The following is a 22602-nucleotide window of genomic DNA, read 5'->3' as shown; positions in this document are numbered from 1 at the left end:
TGGCAATAAGTCTATTTTGCAAGTAAGGGCATCTAGAATTTAAATTTGACTTACAATTTCATTTGGAGCCCCAGAATTTAAATTTACCCCCTGCCTACTCTGCTTTATTTTGTTGCTCATTTATTCACTTGCTGTTGACCAAGTACTTCCACGAACCAGGCATTGGGCTTGATGGTACACTCGTCCGCTAGGATGCGGTAAGCACAAAGGATAGAGGCCCTGCCCTGCGTCACCTGCAGTCTGAGAGGGAAGACCCGCAGCCACCACGAGTGGAGAAATGTTTATGACAGGAACAACCAGAGCGATCTCTGGGACCACATGCTGGGGAGGTCCTGAGTGACTCTGGGTGTCAAGGGAGGAGCCCTGGAAGAGGGACCTAGAAGCCGAGACCCACAGAAGGAATTACCCACTAAGCCATGCTCTCCTCTTCCCGAGGTGGGACTGCCTGTTTAAGTTGAGTTCATACACAGCCTTGGGTCCTGTGACTGACGTTCTTGGATACATTTATTAGTCTCTCATTCTGTGGTTTCTCAAACTTTCTTCAGCCAAAATCACTGGCAATTAACACAATTCCCATTTAAACCCATTAAGGAAAAGGCAGAATGTTACGCTATGTCATAAATAGAGCACAGTAGATGCAAAAATAGCATTTATTATGCACTACGAAGTACCAGCCTACATAGTTACATATAAATCAAATCACAGATGCCCGGAAGAGATTTATGTGCTTTTTGTTGCCCATTCTATAAGAGATTTAGGGCAACCCATCGCTATCCTAAATGGTTTTAGAATTTAGATAAATCTGATTTTCACCAATCACTTACAGAATATTTTTCTCTGCTGCATCTAAATTACTTTTCCAATGTGTGTGCATCTTAGTGGGTACTCTCACTTTTGGATGGAATCATTTTTGCAATATCTTACTTAAAAAGAGCCCAATCAATTACACCAATCTCGGGTAATTGTCATTCCCCAGTTAGTTCCAAATATCTGTAGTTGTTTTAGAGAAAGAGACCAGAATACACACCTATTGGTAGCTTTGGTCTGGAAGAATATAGCCCCAAACATTTGGAAGTAAATGGTGAACCCTAAAATATTCAGGGATGCCTAAACTTGAAGTGTAATGCTTTGCTGGCCTCCTCCCCCCTTTTTTAATTAGCAGACATATTTGTAATGTCCTAGATTTCATTCTCTGAAGGTAAAAATTTCAATATTTTAAGAGTAACTTCAGGTTGTTATGAAACTTAACAGAATCACCACATTATGTCAATCACCAGTAAAAGTAGAGACTTTGTATGGACTTTCTGAGTATTGTCAGAGGCCCTAGGAAAGGGTTGCACATTTGAAGTAATAGCTGGCAAGGAATCAGAATTTTTTCAGCAAGACTGGATGTTCAGAACGTCAAAATTTTTCACATTTAATAGCAAAATTGGGCTATTAAATACCTAAGCTTTTTCTGGAAGTTTCCTGAATTAGTGCTAATTTCCAGGTTAGTCTTATACAATGGAATCAGTCCATGCCACTGCCCTAGTCTCATTGGCTATCTCAGGAAATTGAGGAAAAGTGGGGGAAATTTTCTTTTCAAGCCACAAAGAAGTTCCACAAGTTTTCACTCCATAGTGATAGAATAGATGACGATGGGAGCACAGGTCAGTTTTTAAATATCCAACCACTTTAACGTGCCTATGTAACTGCTAGAAATACTGAATTCATTCTCCTCATTTGAAAATGCATCTGAGACCTTCCTATCTGGAATTATGAAGAGCTCATATTTAATAACCTGATTTAGAATCAGCACGTGTTACAGTTCATGCTCTGGACCAGGGAGAGCTCCTTGGGGATGTCTGCACCTACCTGGCCAACATAATGCCTGAGAAATGAGAGAGACCAAAGTTAGGAACCGAGGAAGGCAGAGTTGGTCTCAAAAGCCAAGAGTAGAGAGAGAGAGCAAAGAGTGGACATTCCCAAGGTCAGAAAGGAATCAGGAGACTTTCTGTGTGATGGGCACAATGAACAGAATCCACTCTCCACAGCTGAAACTAGCCATAGATGTCAAAGGAATAATGCAAGGTTGGGGGCTCAGTCTTAATGCCTGTCGCAGGAGGAGAAACTAGAATATGCAAGTACCCTGTGGTCAAGCCTTGTCCATGAAGAACCCCCCAGAACTGCTCAGAGAGGGACGTGATCTGCTCAAGCCAGGCAGCAAGCCCCAAGTCCTCTTTAGGTTAGACACTGATGTCAGTCATTGGAAATGCTTCAGCAGAGTCTAGGTGAGCATCACTCTAGAAAACTCTGAACCTGGGAGCTCTGCTGAGCCTCCAAGTTCAATGGATCAGTGATAAAACTGCTTCTGGAAATTATATTTTCAGTGTTGAGAAGGAAATGGTGCCACGATTGGGGTACCCGCTGTGCAAAATAACACTTTGATTTCACCCGCATTTCCACAGACCAAGTGTCTTCCTGGCTTTTTCTTTTCACTGTTGAATTCAGTGTCAGTTTGATGTTAAACCATGTCATGTCTCAAGGATGCGCAGGATGCTTCCTCCCCTCGCTTGCCTGAAGTGCAATGCCACAGGGAACGAGACACCGTCAGAACATTAGCTATAAATATGATTTTGAGAGTTTGTGGTGGTTTTCTTAAAAATCTGACCTGAAGAGCATAGGAAAATGTTTCTGATGTTTCCCATATTTATTCCACTTGGAGAAGCAGTGTTTTGCCAGAAAAGGCCTCATCTGTCTTTTCAGGGCCATGCCCCTAATACAGTGTCATCACATAGCCAAGAGACTCCAAACGTGAGGTCCGGGGGGATGTTGCAGACTCTTTCCATTTTTCATCCTGTTTCCAGTCCCCTGAGAAACTCAACATTGCCTTTTTGAACCTTCAAAGATTCTCTCATTCCTCTCAGTCGTTTCATCCTTCTTAGTTTTTCCTACAAAACGAATATGCGCTTATGTCCTTGGAGAGTAATGTGAAAAGCACCAAACCACAGGGGAAAGAAATGTGTCGCATGGTAATAGAATAGCCCTTCTTGTTGAATTCCCTGGGAACATCCAAGAAAGCCCCGAGTGTGAGGCGGGTTTTAGGCTGCGTAGTGACTCAAGTGCTTAGTCGAGTGCTGGCTGGGTTGTGTGACTAAAATCTGCCTTGGGATCACGCATGTAATGGGACCCTGCTGTCACCCCCAAGGCTTATTTAGAAGGTTCCTAAAAGAAACATGTTACAAGTGATTTATCCAAGCATTCCAGGACCCACCAAACGTTACGCTGTAGGCAGAGAACACCAAAGGGTTTCACAGACTCCAAGTCAATAGGAAACCCGTTCTGGTGGCTGGGATGCTCAGTGCTGCGCCGGCTTCAGCACATCCAGCAAGCAGATTAAGCAGGCTCTGTGTCTTCGGCTTCCTCACGGAGCTAAATGGCATCAGCAACCCCTGCTTCCTCAAGGATGTTGGGAAGATTATATTTGCAGAGAAAGTAGCATTCCCTCAGAGACCGTGAGTGCGTGAGTGTTGTGCCCAGGCACCTCCACAGACCTGTGTGACCACTGAAGGAGTGGGTCTGACTTGAATTCTAATGAGGGACACACAGTGAATTGAATGACCTGGGGCTTTTCTAGAGTAAAGCTGGATGAGGTCACTATCTCTGGAACTGGACAATTAAATTCTCAGGTGGCAAAAATGATACTGTGATTGTGCATTTCCCTTAGCTTGACCAAGCAAAGTGGCCTTGCCCATGAGGCACAAATGAGGCTGCCTTCGCTTCTTCAGGCAGATTGTTTTCCAAAGCTAACAAATGACCTTCAGCCTATTAAATGTTCACATTGGGTTTTTTCCCTTCAATGTGTATTATTTAGTGGGTAGCCCTTTAAATATTAACCATTTTTTAAAAGATATGGTATATATTATTTACATCCGATCACATTATGTTTTCATACCGATGAAACAGGCACATTGGAATCTTTCTAAGCCATAAATAAATAGGGCACTTGGCCAGGTGCACACCACTGGTCTCCAGGGAAGTGAATTCTGGTCTGTGCATGACAGAGAGAGGACAGCAGGTGCCTCCTCACAGTTCACTGCTCACACTTCTCAGGAACGATCCAAGGGAATAAAAGGTTCAGGGTAGACAGATATCTGGCCACAGGTGGACAGATAGCCATGGGCAAAGTCTCCTGGAGGAGATCAAATATGCTCCATCAAAAGACCCACAGAGGAGACAAAGGCAATAAGAGTTCACAGACACCCCAAATCAGAATTTAACAGTCACTTGGTAGAAAACAAAACAGTATGTTTTTGTAAAAATTATAAAACTGTTTAAGATGGGACTCATTCCATCTTTAGTTAAATTCTCGTGGTTTTTCTCCAAGCCAAGATTACCTTTGAGATCTCCAAGGCTCTTCCATCATACCTGTACATTCGAGATGACAGAAAACTAGAATCCTAATTAGGGAATTGGAGAGGATCATCTGAGATTCTCCCCTCACTTCAGGGATAATCAGGTCCAGGGAAAGCACTTTTGTTGGAAAGCCTGCAGAATTTGCCCAGATCTTCCCAACCCTCCAAAGGAAAAGCCAGAGGACAGTAGCTGACAGATAATCAATCATTTATGAAATCTTACTTCCCTTAGCAGATAATCAGCAATGCTGTCCAAGTATTTATTCATTCAACAAATATTTCCTAAGCACCTGGGACACGCACAGTGCTGTTTCCCAAGTCTCTGCTGTGGAGCAGATCCTCCCGGGAGTCAGGAAGACCAGAGCGGTGGCTAAAGGGATGGCTGCTGCGTGGATAAGGCCATCCCACTGCTAGAGGGGAACACTTGGGAAGCCAGGATGCATTTTTTGTTTTTAATTCCTCTGGATGGAAATGACTAATTATCCAGCTTCTTAATTGTCCTCGTGGCAGAGTTTAGAGACCACCCAAGAGTGAATATCAGCAAAGCCTTATTTGCTTGGGAGGGAATATGATTTTCCCCAGAAAGGAATTGCCATATAAATTAATATTATTGCTCCCCTAGTCTTTTGCTTACCCACAACTATTGTATTTGCTCCATGTCTGTTTAAAAGCCCTAGAGAGGGAGGCTAGGAACACTTCAAGGACAGCGATTATGTCCTGGCCATATTTGTTTCCCCAGACGGTAGCATAAAACCTGAATTATTAGAAGGCAAGTGTTGACTGAATGAACACGAGCAACAACAGCCTTTTTCTTATTTAGCACCAATGTATTGGAATTTTTCTAAGCCACAATGCACTTCCCTGTCTCATTGCATATATTTCACTGAAAAGCTTTTGCTTGCTAAGTACTGATTCAAAATATATTGTGTCAGCCTGGCTGGCATGGCTCAGCGGTTGAGCATCGACCTAGGATCCACGAGATCAAGGTTCGATTCCCGGTCAGGGCACATGCCCGGGTTGCGGGCTCGATCCCCAATGGGAGGCATGCAGCAGGCAGCCGATAGATGTTTCTCTCTCTCCCTCTCTCCCTCTCCCTCTTAAAAATCAATAAAAATATGGCTTATTTGAAACATTTTCACTAAGATTTTTATAAAATCTTAGGCGGCATGCAGGAGGCAACCAATCAATGACTTTCTTATCATTGCTGTTTCTATCTCTCTCTCCCTCTCTCTTCTTCTCTCTGAAATCAGTAAAGACATATTTTAAATATATATATATTATATATATATTTTGTCGGTGCCTGTGTTAGTGAGCCCCCAAATGTTTTGGTCTCATATGGCTCTCAACAAAATATTAGAATCATAGACACCCATAGACACTATTTATGCATAAATTATATATAAGCCCTCCTGAGGACACATTCTGTACCCTATGAAAGTTATGCAAAGTTAGAAACCTTTGAAGAATGAAAAAGAACAACAAATGTTTCTGGAATTTTTACTTTGTAGGGTTGCAGGTGTACTGAGACTAAGAGAACTATTGTGCCAGCCGTTGTATTGTTGCTCACTTGTGCTTGCACTGTTTGAAATGAAAGAAATCCAAACTTACTTTGCCAAAGTCATTTTAAGTCGCTGGTACATTTAATGAGTTAGTTAAAACTACATAACCTAATCCCTAAAGCATTCCTGCACATGTGAACTGTGATAGATTTCAATACTCAAGGAGCAAGCTAATAAGGGTAGAGGGAGGAGCCACTGTGAGCCCCTCTCCACTCTGCAGGCCTTAGTCTTTCCACAAGATAACTGAGAAATAGCCATCGCCATATGGACTGCTTAGGAGGCATATAAATCTGTAGGTAGATTAAATATTAGGAAATCTTAATTCCTCTTATATTTTTAAGTTTAAACTCCATTTCTCCATAAGTAGGGAAGAGGGTCCTCTAAGAGGGATGGGAGGGCCATAGGTTTTTGTTTCTGATTTTCAATAATGAGCTTTTTTCAAATGGCTGGGTCATGTTTGCCTCTCTATTTGGGAGTTTGCTTACATTCTTGTCTTTGGGACGCAAAAAAGAGTCCTCAGATGAGTAAGAAGGAAGAGGTTCAGGGGCCCAAATGGATGGCAGTTCTTTTGTTTTTTATTTGTTAACTTAGATTAAACTGAACATTGCTTTTCTTGCTCTCAGAGAGAGGCTGTAGGAAAGCTGGCACCAGAGCCTGCCCTCTCTTCTGACAAGACACTGTTCGAGGGCACATCAGCTCCTGTGAGCAGTTGTTAATGGAAACTGTCTCCTGGAAACTTGCTCTGGTAGCAGCTCAGGAAGCGTGAAGTTCAACATGTTTGACGATATTAATAAACACAAGGCTAAGAGCTGGCAGTCACGTCCGTGGGAGCAGAACTGCAGATCCACCCAAGGGCGGCTGGATTTGGGTTCGCTTTTTCATACCAGAACTCTCTAGTGTGATGTGGAGATTTCTTCTGGTCGGTGGCTGAGGTTGCATGTGACAGGGCCTGGAGCCTGTGTCATGCTGCTGTGCTCCTCTTCCTACCCGACAGTAAGAACTGCTGGTGCCTAGGAACCAGCAAAATAATTTTGGAGCAAAGTAAGTTTTTCTAAGGTGATGTTGCTTGGGAAGCCCAGATGTCAAGGTCAGCTTCTTCACTGTAGTTTTTGGAAAGAGTTTGCTCAGTCCTCCCTGAACTGAAATCATCTCTGTCTAAGTTTAAAGGGAATTGAAAAAAAACCTTCACTTCAGGGAACTGAAGAGAGAATGACCATCTCACTATTGGTACCAAGATAGTGATTTTCTTATATTAAATGTAGTTCATGTAGTTCTAGTAAGATGATTTCCCAGAGAGTGAAATTTGTTATGTTCTGGCTTTTAAAAAGCAAAATATAAATGAATTTCATAATTTAGGCCCCCCAAAAGTTTAAAAACTAAAACTAAAAATAGAAGTCCTGTTGTTTCCCTCCTAAATCACACTGAATCGTCCTGTTCACCGCCCAGGAATGTGCACACGCCTCCAACATCGGCGCAGCACATGCTTCGGAGGCCACGCCGTAGGCAATGTCCCTGTGACGCCTAGTGGTTAAGAGTGACGGTTCTGAAGCCTACATTTGGATTTTAATCTCTTCACCATTTACTAGATGCATGGCAAGTTTTTCCACCGCTCTAAGCTCCCCGTTTCCCAGTTGCAACGTGGGTAATAATGGTAATTCCTCAGCACACAGAAAGTTTGGTAGATTGAGTGTGAGTGCCTTACAAGAGACACGTGAAAAGGTGCTCCGTGGCACTAATCACCAGAGAAATGCAAATTAAAGCCACAATGAGATATTATGTCACACATGTCAGATTGACTACCATAAATAAATCAGTAAACAAGTGCTAGTGAGGATGCGGGGAAAGGGACCCCTCGTGCAGTGTTGTTGGGAATGCAGACTGGGGCAGCCACTGTGGAGACAATGTGGAGCTTCCTCAAAAAATTAAAATAGAATTACCACATGACTCAGCAACTCCACATCGGGGTGTTTATCCAAAGAAATCCAGACCACTAATTCGGGAAGATATACGCACCCTATGTTCATTGCAGCTTTATTTACAATAGCCAAGGTATGGAAGCAACCCAAATGTTCATCAATAGACAAATGGATAAAGAAGAGGTGGCACATAGATACGATGGAATATCACTCAGCCATAAAATAGAATGAAATCTTGCCATTTGTGATAACATGGATGGACCTAGAGGGTATTATGCTAAGTTTAAATAAGCCAACCAGAAAAAGGTGAATACCCTATTATTTCACTTATATGTGGAATCTAAAAAACAAAATAAACAAAACAGAAACAGAATCATAGATACAGAATGCAAATTGACGGTTGCCAGATGGAATGGGGGGTGAAAAAGGTGGAAGGGAATAAGAAGTACAAATTGTCAGTTATAGAAATAATCACAGAGAGGAGAAAACCATCACAAGGAATAGAGTCAATAATATTGTAATAACTATGTATGGTGACTTATCAGGGTGAACCTGTCATAAGGTATATATATGTTTAATCACTGAAACTAATATAATAATGTATGTCAACTGTAATTGATAAGTTAATTTTTAAGAAAAGAATGTGAGTGCCTTAGCTAATGAAAGCTCACAGTTAGCCCCAAATACTTTGAGTCAATTACTGACCTGTTGAATCCAGCAAAGCTCTTAAACACTGTGTCCCCTGACAACAGTCTCCTTTCCCCCCAACTTTTCATTATTTTTAACTTTTTCAAAAATACTAAAATAGTTGAAAAAATAAGAAAATAAACATTCATATATCTCTGGTGGAGATTCAGTAATGGTTGACTTTTTTGCTATTTTCGAATGAGTAAAAGACAAAGCACCTTATCACTAAATATCTCAGCATGAAAATCCTAAAAGCAAGGAGAGTCTGTCTCTTATGCAACCACAGCACCATGATTACACACAAGAACATTTACAATAATTCAATAATATCACCTACTGTCTATTTAAATTCAAATTTTTCCAGTTACCTCAAAATTCTGTCTCATAGCTGGCTACCCATCTCCAAATCCTGGATTCGGTTAATCAGCATTTGGTGTGTTATGTTCTAGAGTCTCTTTTCATTTACAACAGTCTTCATTCCTTTTCTCCCTCTTTTGAGAGTTGAGACCAGTTGTCATACATAATATCCCACCCACGGGGTGTGTTTGATCATTTATTTATGGTGTTCCTTTGTGCCTCTATCCCCAGTATTTCCTGTAAACTGGAAGTTGTTAGGTCAGTATCTTGTTGAGATTCAGGTTAAGTGTTTGGGACAAGATCACTTTTTAAATGAAGTTGTCACGTAACGGTATTTGGACAGTTCTGCCTGCTCTTTGTTTTTGCTAATCCCTTTGTTTTTACCAGTCACTCCACCTTGTCAGTTTCCTCCGTCTTTTGTCTAATTTTACAATTTTGTAAGAGTGGGTATGAAGATAGTACCACTGTCTTCCTAGAATCAAGTACTCAGGACCCTTTGACAGGCCTTAAACCAAGAGTGTATGCCTCCACTGAAGCCAGTAGTTGAAAATGTCAAAAATTAGAATAGACTCCAGATAAGTTCTAAAAGGAGGCTCATCTTTTCCCTGTGGGCCCCAACAGTATTTCTTTGGATCAGAGTCCTATGGCATAAAAGAAGTTGTTTAACTTTCAAAATCTCTCAATAGCATAAATGAAAAATATTTAAAACTCGGGTATCACTAATAGTACAGTATTTGGTACTGGAGTATAAAGTACTGGAAAATGGTAAATATAATTTGCAAGTATTGCAGAAAGTTAATGTGTCCTTGAATAGCTCACTTGGGAAACAAAGAAATTGCAAATCCCATGTTTGATCTCAGGTCTTTGTTCCCATCGGTTTTGCATTATTAATGATTAGAACTCACTGTTATTGTCAATAAGACATTTGTACTAAGGGTGAGTGTTAACATAAAGCTTAGCTCACTGTTGTGTACACATAGTTTCCAGGAAAAAAAAGAAAAAAAAAGCAATTCAGGTCTGGAGTTACAGCAAAGTAGTCCCATATATATTATTCAGGAATAAAAATAACAGAAAATATTTCTAAACAGTGTGAGAATTGAAAAACTTTTTTGAAACTGCAGTCGTTCAGCTGTTCTTTAGAATCAAAGGCATGTTCCTCTCCAGGGGCTAACAGTGTCCGTTCTCCCAGCTGTGTGCATCGCTATCCGAGTCGGAAAGTGAGTTACCCCTCTTTCTGTGAAGAATGTTAAAACAGCATTTGCATCTCTCACCGCTGCTTTGCTGGTCTCTCCTTCAACTGCACAATGAAAATGCTTGGCTGCTGAAAGCTGGTGTGCACACAGCCTGGCTTATAAACTGTGTTGTGGGGAACCGTTTGAGAGGTCCCAGATCCTCGCTGAGCTGACAGCTCCTCTCACCCCCTTTGAGACAGGGGCGCACATTGTGTGACCCCAAGTATCTTGTGTTAGCGATATTGTCTATGACCTGGTAATAGAGTGAGACAATGAAATCTATTTTCTCAATCAACATTTATTAAGCACCTACTGTGTGCAGAAACCTGTATGACCAACTTGTCCTGGTTTGCCCAGGACCTTCCAATTTTAGCACTGAAAATTCGATGTCCCACAATCCCCGATGTCCCAGGCAAACAAGGTGATTGATTCGTCACTTGACCCATACTAAGCGGAGACAAATTAGTACCTCGTCTTTGCATCAAGAAGCATGTGACCTAAGAGCAACTCAGAAAAGTAAACCAGTTACAAGTTTGGGGTGATCAGTACTTAGAATCATGGACAGGCTACTGTGGACACACCTTTGAACCTAAATCTAACTTGGGGACAGAGAGCACACCTTGAAGGAAATAATGCTTGAGTTTCAGTTAAAGAATGAGCAGCACAACGTAAATTCTGAAAATATTAAAAGAAGAGATACCTGTGGAACATCATGCAATTTTATTCTTTCTCTGTGTCTCAAAAAATACACATTTGGTTCAGATTCTCAGAGCATAAAGGTGGGAATTTAGTTATGAAATAATCAGAAAAGGGATGCTTACTCCTGGTATACTTTATAGCGGGACAGGATAAACCCTACACTCTTTCAGTCCTGAGGCTGGTGATAATTTTCTGAATGAGTTATGAATACATAACACCTAATTCTTTCTCTGGGGTTTGTGTTTGAGCAGTGAGATGAGCGGCCTGGAATGATGTTAAGGACACCAAAGCTGAACAAACCAAATGTGAGGGATTTTATTTCTGACCTACTTAATTTTTTAAAAAGGATTCAAACTTACCAAAAAACCCACATTTTTAAAAATTACATACCTCCATCTAGGTCCACTAATTATTAAAAATTTGCCACGTTTGCTTTCTCGCTTTCTCTCGATATCTATGTATTGATTATTATGATGATTAAAGCATTCTAGAGTAGTTGTGGAAATCATAACCTTTAATTCTAAATACTTGAGCATGTGTCTCCTAAGAAGCCAGCATTCTTCTGCATTACCACAGTACCATTTCATGTTCAGGACATTTAACACTAATGCAATACTATTAATATGGAGTTGTTCAGATGTTGCCAACTGTCCCAAAATGTCCTTTATGGAGATTACTTTACGATCTAGCACCCAGTCCAGGACTGCGTTTGGACACAACACCTCTTCTTCATCCGGAAGAACCTCTCAGCCTTTCTTTGTCTTTTATGACTGACATTTGTCTTTTATGACAGGACAGTTGTTTTGCAGAAGGTCCCTCAGTTTGGGTCTGTCTGACATGTCCTCGTAATTGAATTCAAGTTATGAATTTTGGCTGCAGAAGTGATGTGTCCTTGTCACATCGCATCAGGAAGTGCTCGACATCAATTTGTCCTGTTTTATCACTTGGGTAAGGGGGGGGCCTGCCAATTTTTGCCCTGTAAAATGACCAGTTTTCCCTCTGTAATAATAAGTAATCTGTGAAGGAATACTTTGAGATTCTGTAAATATCCTGTTCTCCATCGGACTTTTTACCCAACACTTTTTGTATTTGTCCCAGTTTGCTAGGGCTCCTGCAGCAAAGCATCACCCACTGGTGGCTTTCGAGGGCGGAATTGAATGTCTCCCGGTCTGAGGGCTGGAAGTCTGACAGCCAAGGGTCAGAGGCTGGTTCCCTCTGAGCCTATGAGGGAGTCTCCTCCAGGCTCCTCCCCAGCTTCTGGTGCTTTGCTGGCGATCCTTGGAGTTCCTTGGCTTGTAAATGCATTACCCAAGCTCTGCCTTCATCTTCATACAGTCTTGTCCTTGTGTGTCTCTGTCTTTGTGTCCAAGTTTCCCTTTTTATAAGGACAAATTCATAGGGCCCACCCCAAGGACCCTGTTTTAACTCGATCATCTCTAACGACCCTATTTCTTAATAAAGTCACAGTCACAGGTACTGTGGTCCTGACTCGAACATCTTTTTGGGGGAGATGCAATTCAACCCACAACAGCATCTTTTAATATTACATGCTGAGATCGATTATTATGATGGTGGTAGCAGAATGGTGATTTTTCTATCTTTCTTTCAACATTTATTAATTGGTATTTGGGGTGTTGGAATTTTTTTGTCATTAAGAAACAGAATGTACATTCATCTATGTGCCTTCCATCCAGAAATGACACTTATCTTTAAAACCAAAAATAAAAACAAATAACAATTTACACACACATCTGTGCCTGGAGAGATGAGCAGAAAAGGACAGGTTCTTATTGCAAACTTTCTTACCCAGTCAGTTTGGCTAAGAGAGCTGGGTCAGCCTGTGGACCAAGGTCACAGGAATGGGAGGAATCAGGGAGTGCAGGTTTCAGGCTGTCCTAAACACTTCATATGTGTGAGCTACTCCTTGGAATGTCATTACTCACGGATTGTTTTTCACACTCTAAAGCAAAAGTAACATCACACTATTCACAGATAGGTACCAGATTCTCAGATTCAGCATTCGGGTCATTTTCAGCACTTTATGGGTGAGCAGATGGTTCCCAAGACTGAAGCCCCTGTCGTCATCAGAACCACAGTTAAGCAGGGGCCAAGGACTATCATTCTAGAACTACTGAGAAACATGACTGGAGCCAAAATCAATTGTCAGAGTCTTTCATGTCTTTGTGTTCACTCTTAAACCTGGCAAAAGATGTTTAGACTTTTTTTCTCGAGACTATACTCCATCCACAGTAAACATAGAACACTTTGTGTCCGAAGGCTATTGATCTCAAATGTACAACAACGCCATTAAGTCTCAGTGGTTCTCCCTTGTAGGATGCTGCATAGATTTGCTAGGAATGTCATAACAGAGTACCACAGGCTGGGTGGCTTACACCACAGAAATTTGTCTCACAGTTCTGGAAGTTAGAAGTTCAAAATCAAGGTGTCCGCAGGGTTGGTTTCTTCTGAAGACTGTGAGGGAGAGGATCTTTTCCAGGCCTTTTCCTTTGGCTTGTAGATGGATGTCTTCTTCCTATGTCTGCTCACATTGCCTTCCCTTTGTGCATATCTCAGTGTCCAGATCTCCCCTTTGTGAAAGAACACCAGTGATATTGGATTGAGGCACCCTAATGACCTCTTTTTGAACTTCCTTACCTCTTTAATGACCATATCTCCAAATAAGATCACATTCTGAGGAAGTGGGGGTTAGGACTTCAGCATATGAACTTGGGGGACACAATTCAATCTATAATAGATGCTTTTCAAATGTCTGTAGACTTTACCAATGTTCATGGAGGTAGAACAGGAAATCAAGGTTGTAACTGCATGAACTTCAGTGTTAATTTTGGAACTAAAATGGTACTGAATTTCTCTCCCTGCCCTTTCCCCAGGTGCAGTCAGTGTGGAGCCTGAAAACACTAAAGGTGGTGTGACTAAGCTTCTCCTGGCCATCCATCCACAGGGCTATGGATGTTACACTTACCTGTATTTGGAATGACTTTTTTCTCTCTGGAACTAGAGAGTTTTAAATGGGATTGGGTTGCTGTTCACCATCCAAGTGTGTGCTATATGGGCCTGTCAGTTAGTTAGAAGCAGAGGTTACTAGCAGCTGAATTAGTGACAATATGTATTTCTCGCGGAAACATGCAGACCATTGGGAAAGACGTTTTATCTCTTGGTGCATTTTTCAGGTGCATTTATCTGACAGCCAGGCAAATAAATTCTAAAGAAAATATTTGGGGTGTTTGCAGTAAGGCACACCTATTTCTCCCATTTGGAGAGGGACTCGAAGCCAGCCGAGTTGCTTCATAAGTTTTTCATTCAAAGGATAGGAAGGACAGAAAAGATGGAAAACAAAAAGCCAATGACCTGAGAACTCTCTGCCAGAAGGAGCAGAGATTGAGGGAGGGGAAGCAAGGCTTTCCTGGACAATAAGTCCTGCGTCTCTCTTAAAACCCAGAAAGAGTCTGTGCTCGTCCTATGACAGATCCGCTCACCTTCCCCTGCGCTGTGTCTTGTGTAGGAAAGGACAGCACTTGGGAACAATAGTCACTGTCTTCCCTTGCTTTCTTTCTCGATCAGGTCACAGACATAAAAGAGAAACTGAAGCTCTCTAAAAAGGTCTGGTCGGCGTTGCCCTACACCATCTGCAAGGATGAAAGAGTGACAGCGGGCACATCCAACGAAGAGGAATGCTGGAACGGGCACAGCAAAGCCAGGTGAGGGTGACCCGCGGTTTGTATGGACGTGGCTCTGCACATCCAGCTCCAGAAGGCACTCCTGGCACAACTCTGCAGACTTGTTTATGCAAAAAGCAATAGAGGGTGGAGGGGACAAGTCGGCACTTAGCAACAGCTGTTCAAAGTGACAGGTTTGATGGGCACCTGGGAGCACTTACTCTCAAGGTGCCATTAAGCGTGGAATCCTTGTTCCGAACGCCGTGCCTCTGGATGAGGGCGGAGGCATGGTGACAGATGCCAGGTCACGGATATCTTGCGATCACAGAGAGCCTTTTACGTTCACTTAATGACTTTAAGACAGCAGAGCTATTTTTATCCATAGTTAAATTTGCTCGGCTTTCTGTTTTCTCCCCATCACAAATTAAACAGGAAATGAAAATTCAACTAATTTTTTTTTCACCCTTGGAGAAAAAAATAGTGTTTTGAAATGCTCATTGAAAGGGTAAGGGAGGAACAAAATGACTGAGGGACAACCAGGACAGCGTTCTCATAGGTCCTGTGCCATGGAAAGTCCTGTTGGAATCTCCTGATGAGAGGTGGCTTTGTTTCCACCCTGCTGTTTGGCTGCCCAGTGCTATTATCACTTGATATGAAATTTCTCAATTTCTTGATTCAGCCCAGGAATGGGCTTGGCCTGAGTTTTCATAGGATGGAGAAGTTGGATGGGGGAACTCGCTGGCTGGGAGTTGGCAAGCAGGGCAGGACACCAGGAGAGGGGTCTGCCCAAACCCTACCCAGCAGGGATGCAGGTGGGTAGAGCAGCTGGTGCATTGGCCTCAAGGAATCTTTGGGGACTGACCAGCAGGTGGAAAAGCTAAGAGGGGGGTCTGTTCTAGAGCCTTATTGGGCAGTTTCAAGCCTATGAAGCAGCTGTGATCAAAAGGCAACAAGAAGATATGTGGATGTTAGGTTCAGAAGAAACTGCAGAAGGTAAGCAGGGGTGCACTGAGATTCTCATTAGGTGTACTTCTTACACTGCAGAGTTGCATTTTTTTAGCATCTATTGGCAGTCATATTATTAGCTTTCTAGGGAAAGCTTAGCAAAATGAAAGCTAAACAATTATAAGGAAAGCTATAGTATTTCAAGTAGCCCCAAAATATCAATATACGAATATTAGATCATGAGGTAAAGAAAGATATTCACAATATCAACAACATGCCCCTCAAAAATGCCTAGTAACTTACCAGTGTCCGGCCTTTAAGATGGAGACTGATGGCCAGCAAATTCAGCTGTGATCAAATAGCCTCTAATGTGTCTTTTCCTGATGACTGTACAGAAAGACACTGTAAAGGATGACCAGATGGCCTAATGGATCAAGTGGTTGATTTTTCGAGCTGGTCTGTTTCCCATCTGTGTTTACCCTTCAGCCTTGGCTAAAATGAAGGCTGTGTTTTGAGCTACATTCCCATGGATGGTTACGCAGGTTGCTGGATATTGGTGCATATGCAACTTCTTACAGTAGGAAATACAAAGAAATGGCTGCAGGCATGGATTGGGGAGGGGGCTATACTCCATCAAGAAAATGAATGGGGAAGATAAAGATCATTGGAGTTAGAGCCAGAGATGACTGGGATGGTTCAGCCAAGTCCCTCATTGTGCACATCGGGAGCGCAGACTGGGAAATGATTAGTCCAGGGTGACCCGACTAACAAGGGTGACAACTGAAATCTCCCAAATCCTAGCCCAGTATTCTTAGCACTTCTCTATCATGCCTCTGAAACACAGCCCTCCCCAGGTTAGGAGAAAAAATGAAACAGATCCTTAGCTCTGTAACAGATTTAGTAAGTCCCATTGGTTCAGTAAGTCCCATCATTCCATCAGCAATATCTTTAAGCACTCTCTCTGTCCAGACACTGTGCAAGGCATCTGTGCATGGCACTGTTGTCTATCAACACATGAAAAGGCACAGTGGCTGGAGAGAGGACAGTGGATTTTGGAACTTCAAGTACCACCCTGTGGGACTGTAGATTTGGGAGAGGACCACATAGGTGGTCCTGGAACAGCACCTGGAAGAGTACTGAGGGGCCAGATTTGACTTTTATCCTGAGGTCCATGGGAAGACATTGGAGGACTTTATGCAGGTGAGGGAAATCATCAAGTTTAATGCAATAAAATCATTTGCAGGACTATTACAGAATTTCATTCAGTATAGCATAATAAGTAGATAACCAATAAAGACTTGTTGAATTAAATTTAATTGAAAGTTTCTTTTCATTCAAATATTAATTGATCTTGAGAGTTTCACTTAAAGAAATTTCATCACTGAAATTTTGCTGAACTATTTTATAAGTTGAAAGATCCACTTGGAAAGTAGATAATAACCTATTTTTTCCTACTTTTGAAGTATAGATTTTTCAGATGACAGATAAGAATGCTTGTTTAAAGAAAAGAAAGGTTATTCTTATCATCCATCTGAAATAAAAGAACCAGAACCTTTTTAAAAACCTATCGACAGGTGTTAATGGATATGGAACAGAGATGCTTATTAGCATTGACAGAGATTGTCACAGTCTGGAGTTGTTACACTCGAGCCTATGGGAAGATACCACTGATAACCCAGACATTCTCCCTCTCTTTATGTTTTATCGAGCAGACTCCTTCAGCCACATTCTTCAGTTCACATCCACTCCTGCAGCCCTTTTATTGATCTAGCCTGATCCAGCCTCTCTTCTATCACCCATCTTTCTCCTGATTATTTTCTGAATGCTACTCCATAGCTCTTTACCATGCTTCCTTGATTCAGAAACATGTCTATTTCACATTTGAACATTTCTGAAATCAAAATTACTCCTGCAGAGAATATGTCCATTGACACCAGTGATTATTTTATTTTTCTAAAGAGTGTTATTAAATGAATGGCACCTGTTGAAATTAATGACCTGAAATAGAGAGAACAGGAGACACATACATGTGGCTGCTATGGCAGTGACAGGGTGAAATTTGCTGTGTTGAGATAATTGTCAGGGGTGTGTAAGCACTGGCTCCCCTAGAATATGAACCCACCTTTGTCCCCCTGCCCCCACCCTCACCCATCCCTGGAAGATCTCACTCTGCTTTAATAGCTAAACAAGTCTGGAAAGAGGAGGTGGGGCACAAGGAGGAGACTGTGCCCTTTGATGAGAGGAAATTGCCACTTGCCACGTGCCCATGACCCTGTCAACATTTGCATCTCCATTCTGACAACACCAGGTCATCAAGAGGACCCCTGCCCTGCTTCCCCTTTCCTTTCCAACCTATTGGGACAATTTGAAAACCAATGTAGTAATGTCCATAAAAATAGGTTGTAAACTTTAAAGCAGTGCTTCTCAAACATTGATGTGCAGGCCAAATTCTCAGGCATCTTGTTAAAAATGAAGGCTCTGATTCAAGAAGTCTGGGTGGGGCCTGAGATGATGCATTTCCAACAAGCTTCCAGAGGGTGCAGTTAATGCTGGTCTAGGGACCGCAATTTGAGTAGCAAGGCTCTAAGGCAGAGTTTGCCAGGTGTAGCACATAAAAACACCACGCACCAGATGGAACACACTTATGCTAAAAAAGGATTCACTGTTCACCTGAAATTCAGGTTTAACTGGTAGTCCTGTATTTTACCTGGCAGTTGTAGTTTAAGCTCCTATTAACGTGTAACAAATTCCCCTTTTTGTTCCTCAGACAGCATATTACCATGTGTTGTTTTCTCTTTGTCTTCATGGATACCCTTGATGTTCTCGGTAATGGGGTGTTTTTTATATTAAAAACAACAGCAGTGCACTAGCCAGTTTGGCTGAGTAGTCAGAGCATCGGCCTGTGGACTGAAGGGTCCCAGGTTAGATTCCGGCCAAGGGCACGTACCTCGGTTGCAGGCTCGATCCCTGGCCCTGGTCGGGGGCGAGTGCAGGAAGCAACCAATAGATGTTTCTTTCTCCCTCCCCCCCAGTTCCACTCTCTCTGAAAAGCAATGGAAAAAATATCCTTGGATGAGAATTTTAAAAAAACAAAAAGAAACAAACAAAAAACAATAGCAGCAATAAGGCCAGAGAGGTCACATAGTTCAGTTGTAATGTCACCCACTAAAGATAGTTGGAGCACAGGCCAGGTTGAAATCATCTTAACAATGAACTGCATGGACTTCACATGTGCATCAAGAGAGAATTTTAAGTTGAAAATACAGCACAGCCTTCATAACTGCAGGATATTGTCCACAGAAACCTCTGGTCTCACATGGAATGCTGTTGTGGCCATGATGATTCAACCAGTGGCCTAGTCAGCTCAGGCCACTGTAATAAAAATACTGTAGACTGGATGGCCGAAACAGAAATTTATTTCTCATAGGCTGGAAGTCCAAGATCAAGGTGCCAGCAGGGTTGCATTCTGGGGAGAGCTCTCTTCTTGGCTTGTGCCCTTACATGACAGAAAGACTCTGATCTCTTCTTTTTCTAAGAGCATGGATCACATCATGGGGGCTCTACCCTCACAACCTTGTCTAAACCGAATGACCTGCCAAAGGCCCCACCTCCAGATACCAGCACACTGGGACTGGGACTTCAGTTTATGCATCTTGGGGGGACACAAAAATGTAGTCCATAGTAGTTAGTATAAGAAATTACATCCTACTTTATCAGAATAGCTAAGAAAGGGTGTTCCTTAGAATTCATGACAGCCTCTGCCACCCAAGCAAGGCAGCCCAGGATGCATGTTCAGGGACCAGCAAGAAAGTGTGTTTGTGAGCGTAACTTCTACTCCTCTCATTTCTCACTTAGCTAAGCAACTTTTTAGGATGAAACAGGAGAGGCCAGGGCAACACTCTGACTCAACTCAGACAAATAGGAATTGAAAGGAAGCTAGTAAGTAAGGGAGGGAAATCGATAATAATCTAGAAGGCCAAAGGGAAAAAAATTAAAGAGTCATGGTGCAGGTTACAAATCTAGGCTTCCTAAAGCTCCCAGGGTAAACCTGGAGGCCCTGGGAGGCTGCTTGCCGCCATCCGTCATCGCTGGGAAGGGTGTTCCGGGCAGCCGGGCGGCCAGAATGAGCCGTCTGGACAAAAGCGAGAGAAGAATGATTAGATGGGAGGCAGGAAAGCACAGCTGAGAAGGAAATAAAACTTTTATATGGTTAGCATACACGGCTCAGAGCTTTGTCAGGCAGCCCCAAAAGAAAAAAGAAAGGCCCTGGTTCATATAAGCCCTTCCTTTTGCTCCTCTGGAGGTAGATTCTGCTTTTTGAGGAGATAGCCATGTCTGATTACATTGAGGGTTGTTTTCTTTTCAGGGGGATTCTTTCTGTACACTCATGGGAGTTACAAAGGAAAGAGGTATGGGGGACGGAGGGGTGGGGTGGGGCAGGAAGAACATCAATTGAAGCCAGTCCGAGAGGCAAGTCCCAGTAACAGCCTGTGGATTTCATGACAGAGCACACACATTACAGAGTCTTCAGGTTCCCTGGGTCAGTTATTTTCAGACTCCTCTCTCTCCCCATAAAGTTAGCAAAATAACTTTCCACTTTCACTCCTTGTAAGCCAGTGTTGTAGCTGTCCCTCTGTCCTTTCTTTAAAATGCCTTCTGGGAGGAGGCAAGCAAGATTCAATGAGGGACGAGTATTGATTGGATCCTTTGGAAACAGAGCTTTTGTAGGGAGCCTCTGCTGTCTTTTAAGGCACCTGATCCTCACAGAAATAACTGCACCCCAAGGAAATCCTCCCTGATGCCAGGAGGTGAATACAGTAAATGGTGAGAAATAGGAAAATTAAAAATAAAAAAAAATCTAGAGAAGAGATCAGTCACTGTCAGCAGCCACTGAGGGCTTTGACTAAGCAAAGAAAATAGCAAGTCATGAATGAGTAAGTTTGAGCAGATGGAAGAGGGACGAAACGATGCATGGGGATGAGAAATCTGTCAAAGGCAGTGGCTTGGCAGATCTGGCAGGACAATATTGTCTTAGCCTGATTGCAAAGTGTCCCAGAGCACTCTCGCTGCATGTGAAAGAATTGTAAAACATCCAGTGCATACCCAGGCGGGAAACACCTCGGCAAGGTGGGAAACCAGCCAGGGCAGGGAACCGGCAACTGTCAGACGTGGCGCCCCTGACCGCCCGCGCCCCTTCTCTGGTGTACTCGCGAGGGAAGCCCCCACGAGGCTGACTGTCCTGCCAGGTAGGGACCCTGCGGGCACCTCCTGCAAGCGGTGAAAACTGGCTACGAGTAGGAGGAAGGACACGTGCTGCTGTCGCCAATTCCCAGCCCCGATACCTGGCTCGTGGGTCTTCTTTCCTACCCGCGCTGCAGTTTGCTGACTGCAGTTCTACCAAGGAAGGATGCGTTTGGGGAGCTCCTGCCAGTGAGCTAGGAGCCAAGTCAAAGAATCGAGCTGCTATGTCCTCCAAGAATTCCCGAACCACCTCCTGCATGCTCTCCAGCTGGAGGGGAGCCCCAGAGATCATTCCTCTACAAGAATTTACACTTGCAAACTCCAGAGTCTGCTGCTGTCAGCCAGTCCTAAGAAACAAGCTTGGCATTCGAGGGAGCCGTGCTAACAACTTAGTTTTCATGAGAATGTCTTAGAATTGCGCAGTATGTTATATTTTTCAAGCATTTTCATATACTTTTACTCAAAATGGCAGCTTATGAAGCAAATAAGGTGTTATATACACAGGAACATATGAAATAATTGTATAAAGTAGCTGTGACTTGCCCGTGATCACACTGCTGGGCCTCAGAGATCTCAGGTGTCCTGGGTCGGTCTCTGTGCCTTTGACCACATCTCAGTGTCACATTTTTCTGAAGTACCCAATGCCACAGACATCTCTGGCTTAACAGTCTTTGAGAATCTATCAATTCACTTGAGCCTAAAGTTATAGCATACTTTGAGTGGCTCTACTTCCTAGTCAGGAAAGATGGAAAGGGAAAAAAGTAATGTATAGCAAGAACTTTAGAAGGTTATACTTAAAACAGAGTTTTCCAAATTGTGGTAAAATATGCATAACTTAAAATTTACCATTTGAACCATTTTTAGGTGTACAATTCAGTGGCATTAAGTACATTCACTTATTGTACACCATCACCACCATCCACCCACAGAACTCTTTCATCTTCCTAAACTAAAACTCTGCACCCATTCAATGTTCTCCAGTCCTCCAGCCCCAGCCCCTGGCAACCAACAGTCTACTTCCCATCTCTGTGAATTTGACTATTCCAGGTAACTCATATAAGTGGAGTCATATAGTAATTATACTTTTGTGACAGGCTTATTTCAGGCCTCATGATGTCTTTAAGGTTCATGCACGTAGTAGCATGTGTCAGAATTTCCTTCCTTTTTAAGGCTGAATGTATCCTATGGATTTACCACATTTTTGTTTATCCATTCATTCATCAATGGACATTTGGGTTGCTTTGGCCTTTTGGCTGTTGTGAATAATGCTGCCATAAATATGGGTGTACATATATCTGTTCAAGTACTTACTTTCAATTCTTTTGGAATGATAATTCCAGAAGTGGAATTGCTAAATCATATGGTAATTCCATGTTTCATACTCTTTTCTACAACTCCAGTACCTTTCTACATTCCCTCTAGCTATACAGAAAGACTTCCAATTTGTCTATGTTCCATTGATCTCAAGTCTACTGATGGTATTGCCTCTGGTCAGGAATGCCTGCTGCATGGTCCTGTCACACACCACTCACAGTAAGTTCCACAGACATTTCCCCCACCAGAGCCCAGATTTTCAGCTGGGTTCGCTCTTATGGTTCTTATTATGATCACGGCAATTTAGCAAGAAACCATCAGGGAGGGAACTTTGAGGAACAAGATTTATTACTCACAAGTCCTGGGGGAGGCCTGGCATGCCTGGGAGCCACAGAGCAAGGTCATGGAGAGAGGGGGGAGAGAATGTGGGGCTCTGCCTTTATTAGCTTTTGAGGGTAAGGTGGCCAAGGTTTCAAGGGTTCACTCTTTATTGGCTAATTCAGAGCATAAGAGCTGGAATTAGAACATGGGAAAGGAGATGTGTGGTCCCTCAAGTGGTCAGTTTCTAGATTACCCAAGGC

At 42.7% G+C, this 22602-nt stretch overlaps 1 protein-coding gene across 1 annotated transcript in view; it reads left to right on the top strand.

Annotated features, from left to right (window-relative positions):
• Positions 1 to 22602, top strand: part of GPC6 (glypican 6) — a 1010768-nt gene that overhangs the window by 974074 nt on the left and 14092 nt on the right. The window contains exon 7 of the mRNA XM_016224122.2: positions 14427 to 14563. Within this exon, the coding sequence (XP_016079608.1) occupies positions 14427 to 14563 (137 nt within the window). The remainder of the gene's footprint in view (positions 1 to 14426; positions 14564 to 22602) is intronic.

This window comes from Miniopterus natalensis, chromosome 2 (assembly GCF_054644295.1).
Source record: "Miniopterus natalensis isolate mMinNat1 chromosome 2, mMinNat1.hap1, whole genome shotgun sequence".
Taxonomy (NCBI): Eukaryota; Metazoa; Chordata; class Mammalia; order Chiroptera; family Miniopteridae; genus Miniopterus; species Miniopterus natalensis.
The sequence above is the reverse complement of the archived record's forward strand: the minus strand, read 5'-3'. Positions and strand labels throughout refer to the sequence as shown.